We start from the raw sequence: 14,185 nt of genomic DNA, 5'->3' as shown, positions 1-14,185 counted from the left end.
CTGCCCTCACAGGGGGCAGCTTCCCGTGGGGGCCCCGGTGCTGGCAGGTGGGTGAGCACACTGCGGGGTTAGACGGGCCGTGCTTCTGATGTGGGCACTCCTGCAGGGTTACACCATGGGGTTTGTTAAGCCTCTCTTCGCTGGCCAGGTTGGGATCTGTTTTTGTGTACACAATGACTCAGGAACCTGCAGCGAGCCTGGGCAGAGCCGCTCGGGGCCGAGCACCCGCCTCTGCTGGCTCATCCCGCCTGGACACGGCTCCTCTGTGACGGGGGAGATGTGTTCCTTTGGGCCGTGACACTTCACAGGTTATTATTTTGGCTCTCTGGTAACAAATGTGTTGATGCTGAGGTGCTGGAAGGGTGAGCAGGCGTCCTCTGGCCCTGCAGGACGGGGCCTGCACCCGGGGCCTGCGTCCCTCACAGGCCGTCGGGCTCAGCGGTGGGACGTGGGCAGCCAGGGCGACAGCACGGGTGTTGATGCAGCATTTTTAGGTCATAACAGTGAAAAAAAGAAAGGGACACGAGTCTGTATGCTCTAAGGAAAGACCCAGCTGGGCAGGGAGCAGGTTCTTTGTGGCACGTTCAGTAATTGTGCCCTGGCCCAGCAGGATTGCCAGCCGTATCCAGCGTGGTGCTTCAGGTGGCTTCAACCATAAGTTTCTGACTAATTCCTAGTTTTGTTCCCAAATATTTTGCCCCTTTGTAATTAATTAATTTTTAATTTGAATGCCTCTGCATTCAAGCCCTCGCATCCAAACAGAAAGCTGGCACGCCGAGGCAGTTTATTACTACGCTGGGAGCTGGCCACTTGTTAAATAAAGCAAAGAGTGTGTAGCCAAGAGCTGGCAGAAGGCAGGCTTTCAGGAAAATGTAAAGGCGAATTTCTTGGCAGATGTTTTTAACCTAAAAAGTTCCTATAGTGTCAGCAGCCTGGAACGCAGTGCTGTAGGTTGTTTCTTCTGGTCTCTGGAAGATGTAGCTGTGTGTTCAAAAGCATTCCACTTGCACTACGGTCTCCCGAAGGTCGTCGCTAAAAGGCAGCCTACAGCTCTCTATCTATTTTTGTTGGTCTTGGATTCCCAGGCACGTACAAGGGCCCCATTGTCAGGCTTACATACCAATTTTTAACAGGCAGTCCATTCCCTTAAATAATTTACGGTATTGATAAGTAGGCCTGGATGGCTGGAACACGACTCGAGTGCGCATGTTCTGGGAAGAATGAGAGCACTCAGTGGAAAATCCTCTTCTTTTTTGCCAGTCTGAAGCCCTACCTTTTATTTCCTACACTTGGCGATGCAGGGGTTGGGGACTAAAGGGAGGCTGGGCCTGCCTACCCGAGGGAGCGTGGCAGAGGAGGGCGCACTGTTTCTTCCTGATGCTGACAGAATTTCTCTTACAGGTGAAGCATGCCACCAACCAAATTGTGATGAACTGTGCTGACATTGACATTATTACAGCTTCCTATGCGCCAGAGGGAGACGAAGGTAGGATTGTGTTTTTGTTTTTGTTTGCTGGTGTTTTTACATGTTATTCTGTTCCCTTTTTGGTGTGAAGCATTGTTGCTAACAGTTAACTTCAACTGCAAAAATATTTAATAGTCAGGGACTATTAACCTGCCTCTAAAGCACAGAATGAGGTGCCTACCCTTCGACCTTTTCTCATCCTACCATTTGCATTACGCTTCAAAAAGTTACTCCATGCTTCCATGAAGTCTGTTGTGCTCTCACACCTGTGCCTCACAGGCAAAAGGATTATTTTGATGTTATTCATTTGTATAGCAGATACTGTGTAAAAACCTGATCTGTACCTGTGGACATGGCAACATTGAGAAAATCTGCACCAAGGGCTTGGATAAAAATGTATCAGCAGTGGGAAACACTCATTGTGGAGGGTCTGAAAAAGTACAGAAAACACTTAATTGACATTTAGCAGCATTTCCCCAGCGTATGGCAGCATGGAAAAGGTGTTTGTGTGTAGGAGACACTGCCTGGGCACAGTTCAGTGAGAGACTGGAAGTTTCTGGAAAAACAAAAGCAGCAGCGCCTATTTGTAACACTTTCGGTAGTTGATGTCATCAGCAATTACGTGTAGAGGAGATTTATCAGGCACAAAAGAAGTTTCAGCAATTAAAGCATGAACAGATTAAGATCTGGAAAATCAGCTCTTCGAAAGCGAGCGAGGCGCTGGCGGTGTGCGAAGTCGCCTTGTGGTGTGGAGCCTCCGCTGCTTGGAGCCTCGCAGCTCTGTGCTCCGTGGGGCACAGCCGTGTGAAATTCTTCTGACAACAAAAGGCTCGGCAGTTTCCTTTCCGTCAGGTGTCACGAAGCAGCGTTACAGCATGGCTGTGAGCTGAAGGCATGGCCGTGGTGGCAGGTAGGAGGAAGGTGAAGTTTCACCTCTGGGTAGGTGAAACGCCTCCAGCACGGTGATCCCAGAGCTGGGAGAGGGGCTGTGTTTCTCTCAACGCCCGGAGAAGCAGCAGCTTTACCTCTCTGGATTTGGCAGGGACCGTTTGGATCTTGTTGCAGTGCTCACTGTCCTGTGGCTGATGGGTTTTTACCTGGCAAACAAAACACATGCAGTGAGTCTTTGCATTTAAATCACCCCGACTTTCTTTTAACGTAGCGTCACAGAAACAGGGGGGCTCCCTAGGAGCTGTGAGCAGCTGAGCCGTGCTCCAGCAGCCGGGGACCCCCGTCCGAAGGGAGCGGCGTTGTGCTGGGGGGCAGAGCTGGCAGCAGGAGCCTCGCCAGGAGGTTTGGGCAGGGCAGGAGCGGGGTGCTGGCTGCCCCGAGCGTGCCCCAGCCGTACCCCTGCTGCTCCCAGCTGCTGGCAGGGGTCTGTGGGCACTCCTGGAGCTGTTTCTCGCACTGCATAAAGAGGAGATAACGAGAGAGGTGGTACCAGCTGAGCGTGTCTGCAGTCTGGTCCAGCTGCCACTCTGCCGCAGGCCCAGATCACCTTTTAATTTTTTATTTTATCCCTGAGAAAATGAAAATAAATGGGAAGAAGTGCCTAGGAGTAATCTCTTTCTGCTCGAGTCAAGGGAAGTTAACACACACACACCCTCTCTATTTTATTATCTTTCTGTTTTCAGAGCTGATTTTCCTCTCCTGCAGGGTCTGTTTTTATGTTCTTTAACAGCGATACGCTCTCCTTGTAACTTTGAAGTATTAATAGCAGAGCTTAAGGCAGACTTTTTTTTTTGCCCTTAAACTGAGTAAACTGGAAATAAATTTCTGTGGCCTCGGCTCCTTCGTTCTGGTTTTCAGATAGGCTTGAATACGGCGCTGGGCACGGAGGAATACGAGCACAGCACCCTGGCTGTGGTAAAGGCACAGACCTCAACCTGCTGGAATATCGATGGTTGGGGTGTAGTCCTGCAGGTTTTCCATAATTACGCTCTGGCTTCATGGGGTTAAAACATATCTTTCATTTGGTAAGCTGCCAACTAGTATAATGGCTTTGGAAGTAAAATTGCATGAAGTTGGCAGACTGTTTGCTGGCACCTGTTGGTACAGATCGAGTCAGCCTTACTAATGCTCCTATTGTGCACAGCTTTTGGATGGTAATTTTATAACTGGTCTCAAAAACAGAATATGAAATGTAGTCCAGTGAGGCAGCAGAAATCAGCCAGATCAGTTGGATTTGGTTACTCAGGTGCTGCTTCATATTGCCTGTATAGAATACTTGAAAGCGAGTTAATGTTGCTGAGGTTTCCTCCTTAAAGCCCTGGTGGGAAGTTGTTGCCCCGTTTGCTTCTGCACCTCAGTGGGGAAGAGAAGGCAATCGGTCAGCTCGCTTCTTTCAGCGTGGTTATGTTCTGACAAGCAGCTGTGTGAAGGAGAGACCTGGTTCACCAGGCACCCGTCCTTCCTTGCTGGAGCTGATCTGTTGGCTTTCGTGCAGAATGGTTTATTCTGCTAATGATTCTTGGTAGTTTGGAGTGCACTGGTTTGTGCAGCTCCTAACTGGAGCAGTGGGCCGTGCTTTCCGTCTCTTCCTTGCCATTCTTCTGGAGACGAATACGGCAGAGGGTAGAGCTTGGTCTTTGGAATTTTAATGTAGATTTGCCAGGAAACCAGGTTATTTCCCAAAACTTGACAGGAAGCTGAGGAACAATTGCTGAAGATTTAAAGTCAAAGTGAAAACTTTTTGCTACGTGATCCAAGGTTGAATGTTAGTGAAGAATAAACCAAGAGATTGATCGTGCAGTACTTTGGAATGGAAAAACTCCCTGTTTTGTTACAAAACTGAGCGCACTGATGGTCACTGAAGGATGTGCGTTTGCCGTTTGTGCCAGTTATGTTGTAATGGAACAAAGCCACTCGAGAAGATGGAGTTTTCTTCTGCTGAAGTTAAGTTTGGCTTCTCCCGCTAGTCATAACAAGCAATTATTGTTGTTTTTCAAGAAGCTAGCTTTCAGCATTTGTAGGCAAATGTTTACAGTGCAGTCCTAGCGGCTAGGTGCACGCGTGCTGTCCTGCCTTAGTCCAAATGGCTGGCTTTGCTCGCTGGGTGAAGAAGCGAAAGGGCAACCCGAGCAGGCTGCTTCTAAAGTTAAATTTTAAGGGACAGAGTTTCATCCCTACTGGACATTATGCAGTTTGAGCTCCCCCTGAATCTCCATCAGGGGGCTGTGGAATTGTGGTGGAGTCGTGGGCAGTGTATTGCGTTGTCTTTGTCCAGCTTGGATAATTTTTCAGATGCTGGGAGATCTGAAGCAGTTGCTTAAATGTAGAGATGTTTACAGAGTAGTAATTGGCAATTTTGTATAGAAGACTACAAGCAACTGTAAGCATGTTTTTTAGCAGAAATAATCGTGTGAACTTCGATTTGTACTTCATCTTTTAGAAGGTTTTAAGGCCAGAACCTGTTTTATTATTTTTTTCCCTCCTAGGATTGCAGGGACGTGCCTGGATGCTAGTGCTTAAAGCGGTGTGCTTACACCAGAGCCTCACCTGACTTTTTCAAATGACAGCCACAGATCACTGGTGCTTATCACAAGCTAAGCAGTGTGGCCCAAGTGCATCTGAGCAATGCATCCCCGTGGCCTGGGCTCGTTGCTGTCCCACCCCAGTGTGAGGTGCTCCAAAACCGTGCTGCTGCGGGAAGGGGCAGCGAGGCTCGTCCTTCTGTTGGCATTCACCTTCCTTCTGCAGAACAGCCACGTGGGTGAGGAGTCTGCTCTGCCTGAGAACTGAAAACTCTACAAGGAGGAAGGGAAAAAGGAAAAAAAAGGCAGCCCGGACACAGATCACCTTCCTGGCCACAGTGACTGCATGCAGCTGGGGCCAGGTGGGGAATGTGAGGCTGCTGTCCCTGTCTGCAGCAGACGGGGTTTGTGAAGCCAGTTGTGAAACCTTTCTTTGCTGTAGAAAAGCCCATTTTCATCCTTCCTTCTGGAGAGGAGCTTGATGTGACACAGAAATTGTAATGGTAGGTTATTTAAAGAGGTCTGGGCTGCGCTGGCAGAGTTTGGGAATATCAGATAGGTGAGAATATTGCTGGCTCCTGTGAAGGATTTTACAACCACTAGTTTGAGACCTGCGAAAAGATGTGACAGCACTTGAGAGCGTCCTCAGGAACGGCATCGGCATAGCTCAGCGCTAATGCAGAAGGATGGCATATGACATGTCAGCGTGCAGATGCTTTAAGCTGAAGTGTTTAATTTGCAGGTAGAGTAGGCAAAGAGAGCACGCGGCGCAGTCACAGCAGCTCAGCTGAGTACAGGTTCATTAAGCCAACGTGCCTTCGATTACCAGTGACGGGGGGGCAACAAACCTGCCTGTGTAGGGCAACATTTCTTACAGTCAGCTGGATTTCTGATATTTATAATTCCATCATTTCCATTCGGCCTTGTCTTTGCTGTGTAATACATGTACGTTTGACTTTGGTTAAAACCTTTGGCTCGGATCCACGTTTATGGGTATGTAATGCAGAAATTGGGATCATTAATTGATGTGTCCGTCTAGTTACCATGCGATTTCAGGAAGTACTTTGTAGGACTGTAATTCGTTTAAAATGCTGTTGTAAAATTTGATACATAGTGCCCTGAGTTAGGGAGAGCTGCTGGGTCTGCTCTTTATTCATTTTTTCCAAAAGCATCGAGCACCAGCAGCTTTTTATTTTCTCATGCGCCTTGGTCCAGACTGTGCACTAATGTGCTAGTGATTAACTTGCAACCTCGCAGTGCCAAACTCTCCGGAGTTAGCCGGCTGCCAAAATTGTGTTGTTCTCTTCAGGAGCTTTTGTATTCACCAGTGGTAGGAATTCAGACGGCCTTTTACTGCAATTACATCTTTGTTAGAAGCAGTTCTCTCCAACTGCAGAAAGTATCGCTGATGGTTTTCTATGGTTCTTTCGCTGTGGATTAAATTAGCGCTGAATAGTTGGTGTATCTTTGAACCTTTCATTTATATTCTGCTGCTTTAGAGCACAGCATCTCCCAGGAAATGGTTGCTTCCAGCCCGTTGGAGCTGTAACTTGTTTAGTCGTCGTTTGACCTTCGAGCAGCTGGGATCTAGCACTATGAAATGAGGGGGGGAACATTTTGGGGTTGCTGTAAGTGCTTGGAGGGGAGCGTTTCCTCCTGCTTGCACTGGGCTGTCTCAGGAGGTTCTCAGGCTCGCTGGCATTTTGATGGCCGAGGCACGTATTCAGTGTAAATGATCCATCCCATCCCACCTAGAGCTGATGTAAACCTTGCAACTTCTCAGTACAGACTGTTAGTCCAGAGTTCTTCTCAGTCCTATAAAGATATTTTTCACTTGAACTTGTGTCTGTACTGTATGTTTTTAGAGCCAGAATTATTTTATTGCAAGTATTTGTATTAAACACCCTAGAAGGGTGCGTTGCTGTGTCCGAGATGACCCAGCTCGTTAGTCCAAGGTGCTGATGGGTGGCAGAAAGTGTTGCTCTTCCTACTAATCTGTTCTGATTCCGGTTTGTGTCCTTAAAGGCAGCTAGTCATGGCAGTGGTTAAGTATCAGGTGTGATGAAGACAGCAGGACTTGCACAGCAAGGCCCTCTGCAGCTGTTTTAGGTTTCTGGTTGGAGGATCCTGGTTGTACATCGCTTGGGATGCAGAGATGGCACTTGGTGAGTTAGGGAGGTGGCAGCAGCATGAGGTGTTCTCTCTTGGCTCTGCTCACTCTACGCTGCAGGACAGTTCGATTCTGGTGTAATGATTCCCTCCCCCAACTACCCAGCTTGGCCTCATAGTTCAGATGTCTGCATCTACAAATAGATCCAAATGCTGTGTAAATGCCGTACTGCTTAATATTTCAGTTGATTTTGGATGCCCTTGCTGAATGGTGTACAAACTCCAAGGTAGGTCCGTGGTTCTGAAGATAATTTTTTAAGTAGAATCAACATTGAGTTTTTCTTAGTGGTTAAAACCAAATGAAAACACCTTGCTGTGGCTGTTGGTGTGCTTTTCAAACTGAGATCTACAAATTACTTAAATCAGGAGCATCCTGTTCAGAATAATTAGCAAGAATCCTGCTGCAGGGCTGTAGTGGCTGTTTCCAGCTGTCTTGGTGTCGTGCAGGATACTGCTCTTACTGCAATCGGGCAGCACAAATGTCAGCACTCACACAGCAGCAGACATCCCTCTGCCAGGTAGGAGGCAGTGTTCGGAAGGCAGGATGTGCCTCGGAGGTGGTGGTTTGAGGCTGTGGCTTCATGCTCTGAAGTAAATGAGCTAAATTTAGTTGTCTGAAGCGAGGTAACGTGAGGTGCAGCTCCAGCACTGGGTGGCATTTCTTTGGCTGCTTTAAATTATCATTCTAGATTATTCAAAATCTTCCTTGATTTGGCCACTAACTGCAGCGTGTTGTTGGGTTTAGCTGATTGGGTTCGTTTTAATGCTCAGGAGTCACAAAACCACCACTGGGTCTCATTTCAAACCAAGTCTGTTTCTCTGTTTCAGAGGTACACGCCACAGGGTTCAACTATCAAAATGAGGACGAGAAGGTTACCCTCTCCTTTCCCAGTACCCTTCAGAAAGGTAAGAGGTATTTAGGTGCTCTGGCCTTCGACCACATATTTAAGGAGTTGCACCCTGAGGAGCTGGAGCCGTAGCTCTGCCCCCCCCTTCAGTCACTGCCTGGGAGCACGGGACCCTGCTCCCTCGGGACCCTGCCCACTGTAAGTCAGCAGGAGGCTGAAAGAGGGGTGCTCTTAAATGAAATGTCGGTCGTAAAAGTAGATTGAAGTTCATTCTGAAAGTGTTTTAAAGTTGGGCTTCCCTTTTCTAGTAGAAATAATGTATTTCAAGTAAGTGGCATAAAAAATTGCTGCACTTCTGTCTGTCTAGAACAGAAGGTTTGCTTATAGCTGACTGCTCAGTGCATGGATAGCACCGGAATGGGCAGTGCAGGTTGGCTCCTGACATAGGAAATCTTTCCTGCAAGGTTCCTTTGATACTAAAATCATTAAGATTAATGGGAAATGGAAGTGATAAAATCACTTTGAGTTCTGTGGAACTGAAGAGGTTGTTCTGTTAGTGGTGGTGCTTGCTTCTAACACCCGAAGTGACTCTATTTACCTGCTCCTGGGCGCTAGGCTCACGAGCTATTTATGTCACCTACTGGTGAGCTGTTCTCTTCTTACTGAGAAAGAGCTAATCTGAATTATCACAGTGTTCCTAGGCATGAATGCACTAAATCTTTTGAAAGTACTGGTTTTTGCTTTACAGTTTGTGGACTGAAACTCAGCTCCTCAGTTTGAATAAAGCAGTTTCATTTAAATCTTTTCAAATACAAATGTAAAGATTCCGGGGTGATAAAACGTTAATGTTTCACTCTGTGTGATATTGGCATGCTGCCTTTCTGGTCAAGATCAGGTTTCCCCTTTTACTCTGAGACATCGAGGGCAGAATAAATCCTGAGACTAATTGACTTAGAAGCTTGAAGGCAGCCAGTGCTCCACTTTGGCCTCCGCAGTAGATTTCAGAGGATGCTATTACCACTTAGTAGCTACCCGATCTTTTTTGCAAACTTTACTCAGAGGTAAGAGTTGCAGGATCAGACTTTTCAGATGGCTCAAGGTAGGTGTCTGGTTTGCTGTGTTGTATTTAGAGGATGAGAATGAGCACTGCAGGAACCTTACAGGAATTTGACCCCGTCGAGTGCCAAAACACCACCATGGGGCTGGCTTTGCCTGCATTGTTTGTGATGCTTAGCTCTGCTGGAGCTTACTTTTACGTAAGGAGGGTGAAAGGTTTGAGGGAAGCTGGCAAAAAAGTCATGGGTGGAGATGAGTTAAGGGACGTCTTACTTGAGAGGGGCAGTGGGCCAGCTGAGCAGCCTGGCCTGCAGGTCCAGACCAAATAAAAGCGCTGTTTGGCACGTGCAAATAACAATGTCCCATCTGTTTCTGTTTCAGGGACGGGAACGCTAAAGATAGACTTTGTAGGGGAGCTGAATGATAAAATGAAAGGTTTTTACCGAAGTAAATATACTACCCCTACTGGAGACACACGCTATGCTGCTGTCACTCAGTTTGAGGTACGGGCTGTATTTTTGTTTTCAGAGAATGTCATCCTTAATATAGGATTTGTTCTTAAAAGCAGCAAAGGCCTCGTTTCCTAGCGTTAGCTCTACCCTCTGGGCAAACTTCAAAAATCGTTTTTTGCTTCCTGCTCTGAGTGTGGCTGGTTAAAGCTAAAGGTATCCTTTACATTGTGCCTTGAAGGTCAGTACATTCCGGATCTGGCAACTTCCCCAGCCAGGGATCACGCTGATGTGTGATGCATTGTATATATAAAATAGATGTTTTCAAACATTGCATCTATTTATTTAGAAGTGGTCAAACACATCTCTATAACCTGCCTTTGTGAAATATATTAATTTTTAATGGAACATTCAGATTTAATCTCAGCATCTTAGTGACATCCATAAATGTGAGCCAGATAATGCCTCAAACGTTATGTAAACCCTGGTCATAATGACAGAATTTTATACCATATTGTAATTTCATCTGCCTGGTTACATAAAAACTCAGAGTACTTACCTAATACCAATGGAACATTTTTTGGGTGCAGTATAGTGGTGGAATATAAATAGGTGGTCTTGTGTGCACTGGCTGTGAACGCCTGGGTGCCCTCTCTGCTTTCACATGACTGAGCTTTGCTCCTGTCATGACTCTGCTAAATTTTACTCAGACTGTAGAATTCCATCACCGCGCAGAGAGCATTTAAAAAAAAAAAAAAAAAAAAAAAAAAAGGAAGAAAAAAAGGAAATAAGCTATCACAGTAGTAACAAAATGCTCTAATGCAGGGGTCAAGGGGTAGCAGTGAGGACACTACACCAGTGACAAGCCATCAAGCATCCAACTTCTTGCCCGTAAAATATGCTGAATTTTTGTGTGTTCTTACTGCAACGGTATCTCGTGATTTATTTGGTTAATGTTCTTGTTTCCTTCAGGCTACTGATGCTCGCAGAGCCTTCCCTTGCTGGGATGAGCCTGCTATTAAGGCAACATTTGATATTTCATTGGTGGTTCCTAAAGACAGAGTAGCTTTGTCAAATATGGTAAGTTCTTAATGCAAACTGTATTTTAAATAAAGCTATAGTAAAGATGGTTGACTGTTTGAAAGGTAATAATATATTTTGGGAATTAGAAATATAGTCCATCTTGTTAGCTATTACTAAGCAGCTCTAAATTGAGATAATTCTTAAAAAGATACTGGTATTTCAGATGCTAACACAAAATCGAAACACCATGCAAACTACAGCGGTGTGTTTCTTTTTAAAGTCTTAGCATATGTCAGGCCACGTGCTGCTTGATTAAGAGTGACTGAAAAAAATAAGCCTTTGCATGTTTATATAGCTGCTATAACTCGAGATAAATAAGCATGTTTTCTGCCCTAGAGAATTTCTGAGCAGAACTAGGATAAAATGTGCAAGTAAAAGTACCTCTGTCACAAATACAAGTGGGCATTTTCAGGTTGCTAGTTTAAATATGGTACAAATATTTCTGGAAAGTGTTTCTGGAGAAGGGCAAGTGAGTTATAAAGTAGATTTTTAAATATATATAATTTTTAAGTTCCAGTAACACTAACCTTCATAGTCACCTGTAAAGTCGAGCTTTGCCCACTGACCATGTGGTTACAGTTGTTGTTGTTTTTTGGTATTTTAGTAAAAGTCTTGTGCCTTATTTGGAACTGGGTAATATCCTCCTTGGAGAACAGCAGCTGATAACTTGCATGTTCAGCTGCTTTTCCAGTAATAGAATACAGTCTGTGTGTGCATATAGATATGTATATATAATAAAAGCACACCCCCGTATATGATGGTTTTTTTTGTAGCTAGGCGGGGACCTGTGGTATGGTCTCTATTTTATAATCAGAGATCTTCCATGGTAAATGTGTGACTCTTAATGCCACAATAGTTAGTCGGATGTGTTGCGTGGTGCAGTCTCGGTGCCGTGAGCCTAACCTGATTCTCTCTTGTTGCAGAACGTCATTGACCGCAAGCCGTACCCGGACGATGAGAACCTGGTGGAGGTGAAGTTTGCTCGCACCCCGATAATGTCGACGTACCTGGTGGCGTTTGTGGTGGGCGAGTACGACTTCGTAGAGACCAGGTCCCTGGATGGCGTCTTGGTGCGCGTTTACACTCCGGTTGGCAAAGCAGAACAAGGAAAGTTTGCATTAGAGGTAAATGTGCCCCGGGTGATTCTGGGGGTGTTTTCGCTTCAGTAGCTCCAGGAAACCGGCCTCGATGGTAAAGGAAATGTCACCTGTGGACAAGCTCGTGTCTTTAATGACAAAAGTATGCATTTACTGGAGTTGTTTTGGTTTGATAGTGTAGGCTTCCATCTGCAGACAAGCAGAAGTGCTGACGGTAGGCTGCAGCCTGGGAGGAGGAGGGAAGGGGAGTTTGCAAACCACCGTGCTCTGGAAGCTGGGAATCGAGCTTCTGGAGGAAAGCTCGTGTCTGCTGTTTTCTTGGGCTACTTTCAGCCGTAAAGAAATTCTCAAGTTACACCAATTGTTCCAAGTTCACGTAATATTTACTAAGTTTCTCCTCTCATCTCTTACAGGTTGCTGCTAAAACTCTGCCTTTTTATAAGGACTACTTCAATGTTCCTTACCCTCTTCCTAAAATTGATCTCATAGCTATTGCAGATTTTGCTGCTGGTAAAGTAACTCACTTTATTGATGAACTGTATTTTATTTGAATTATAAACATTTAGGAAGAGGTGTGTATCAATATCAATAAACCTTTGTATTTATTTTATAAAGGTGCCATGGAGAACTGGGGCCTTGTTACTTATAGGTATGCTGTTAAAATACTGTCTTTCCCCCTCTTTGTTCACTAATTCTTGGAAGTAACTGGATTAGTTTTAGGGAGCTGCTATCATCCCAAATAAGACTGAGTAAATACCTCCAGATCTTGCTTCAGTTTGGGTAATTTTGACTTCTGCAGCAGCGTGCATTATTATCCAAATCTTAGGAAGGCAAGAATGAGCTATGTGACTACTGTCCAAGGGTGTGAGGATTTTTAACTGTCTGGCAGCACTGCCTGTTCCACAAGAGAACTTTCTTGGCTGCTTTTTTTCCCCATAAAAGTTATGTACTTACTGACACAGCTGGAAGGGTTTCTTACTTTATGTCGTAGGCAAGTTGGTAAATTTAGCAACCACATTATAACCATGTAAATCAAAAATACTAACTTGCCTTCCTTTTCAGTTTTTTTATGTTCATCTGATCAAGTTTTTGTACCTTTGCTCGATACTCTTACATTATCTGTGCTCATTGCTAGACTGATTTCCTTCATTTTGTGCAAGATTGGACTTGTAAGCTTTGGACTTAAATCTGAAATCAGTTGAATTTCTTCTGCTAAACTGTTGATTTGGCCTCAAAAAAATTGTGATGGAAATTTGAACCTAGGTTTAAAATCAACTTCTTGTTGCAATTTGGACGAAACCTGATACTTTACTCCCTGTGGGGAAAAAAAAATATATTTGTCTTGAATGAGCAGAATTTTTGGAAGCCTTTCTTAATTTTGCTGTTAATTTTCCCCCCCTTGTACTCGGCTTGGCACGCTTGCTTTATCCCTTTGGGGACAGAAGGTCGGCATAACCCGCAGGCACCGCCTGTGTTTGGAGGTGCCCGTTTTTCCCCTCTGAGTCGCAGGGGTCCAGAATCCTTTTTCTGGCTGACCCACCGTGTCCTGACCGCCACGGGGGTGTCAGTGCAAGGCCGTGTGCCCGACCTAGGGGCACGTGTGTGTGTGAGCTGCACGTGGAGAATCCCGTGCACGTGTGCAGCACGGCCGGCCGGGCACTTGGAGGAGCTGGAGTTCCCTTGGGGCTGGGGGAGGCAGAGGAGGTTTGCTGTGCACAGGGAGTTACAGTTCAGGTGAGATTTGCCCTCTCCTCCCCAAATCCCCCCTTGCTAGATTATGTAGGTGAGCTGTTGCATAAATAAAGGGTAAACTTTCTTGGTCCTGCTTGGGTTTTTGCACTTGTCTTCTTGCATGCCATGAGGAACTATTGCTCCAAAGCATTCCAATAACCGTGGAATTTAACAAAAAAAAAAAAGTGTCTAAACTGAAATAGCTCTTGTTTTTCCAGTTGTACTGATCACTTTTTAGTTTGCTTAGGTAATTTAACCTACTTGTGATTGTGTTTTTCTTCTCTAGGCGTGTGCCACTCTGTTCAGTTATCTCTCTCTTTTAAATACAGGGAGACTGCATTGCTCATTGACCCCAAAAATTCCTGTTCTTCATCTCGCCAGTGGGTTGCTCTGGTTGTAGGACATGAACTTGCTCATCAGTGGTTTGGAAACCTTGTGACTATGGTACCTAACAGTTACAAGTTCTTCTAGTTTTCTTTGAAACGTGCTTCATATCATGTGCTGTTTAAAGTGTCCCTTAATAACATCTTGGGCATGTTATGTTAATTTTTTTTTTATTTTTAATTTATAACTAGTGCTTTATTATCACTCTCTTCTTCACCACTGTGTTCTTTAAAAGTATTTTTAGACTTTCTCTGTGTGAAACATTGTTCAGTTGTTTGAGTACTGTTCTAGTTAGAGTTGTGCCGTGTTCCATGCAAATGATTTTGGCTAGTCAGATTACTCAGAGGCAGTAATCCAGTTTTCCTTTCAGGTAGGCATGATTCACTCGTCAGGCTTTCATACCAAGGCACATCAGTGCCAGCTCAGCATT

At 45.3% G+C, this 14,185-nt stretch overlaps 1 protein-coding gene across 1 annotated transcript in view; it reads left to right on the top strand.

The window, feature by feature from the left end:
- Positions 1–14,185, top strand: part of NPEPPS (aminopeptidase puromycin sensitive) — a 35,245-nt gene that overhangs the window by 6,919 nt on the left and 14,141 nt on the right. The window contains exons 2-9 of the mRNA XM_068660655.1: positions 1,402–1,486; positions 7,936–8,013; positions 9,393–9,514; positions 10,433–10,540; positions 11,467–11,667; positions 12,054–12,150; positions 12,256–12,289; positions 13,701–13,815. Coding sequence (XP_068516756.1) covers positions 1,402–1,486; positions 7,936–8,013; positions 9,393–9,514; positions 10,433–10,540; positions 11,467–11,667; positions 12,054–12,150; positions 12,256–12,289; positions 13,701–13,815 — 840 coding nt within the window. The remainder of the gene's footprint in view (positions 1–1,401; positions 1,487–7,935; positions 8,014–9,392; positions 9,515–10,432; positions 10,541–11,466; positions 11,668–12,053; positions 12,151–12,255; positions 12,290–13,700; positions 13,816–14,185) is intronic.

Source organism: Anas acuta, chromosome 25 (assembly GCF_963932015.1).
Source record: "Anas acuta chromosome 25, bAnaAcu1.1, whole genome shotgun sequence".
NCBI classification, from domain to species: Eukaryota; Metazoa; Chordata; class Aves; order Anseriformes; family Anatidae; genus Anas; species Anas acuta.
Note: the sequence above shows the minus strand (reverse complement) of the source record. Positions and strands in the feature narration are given on the sequence as shown.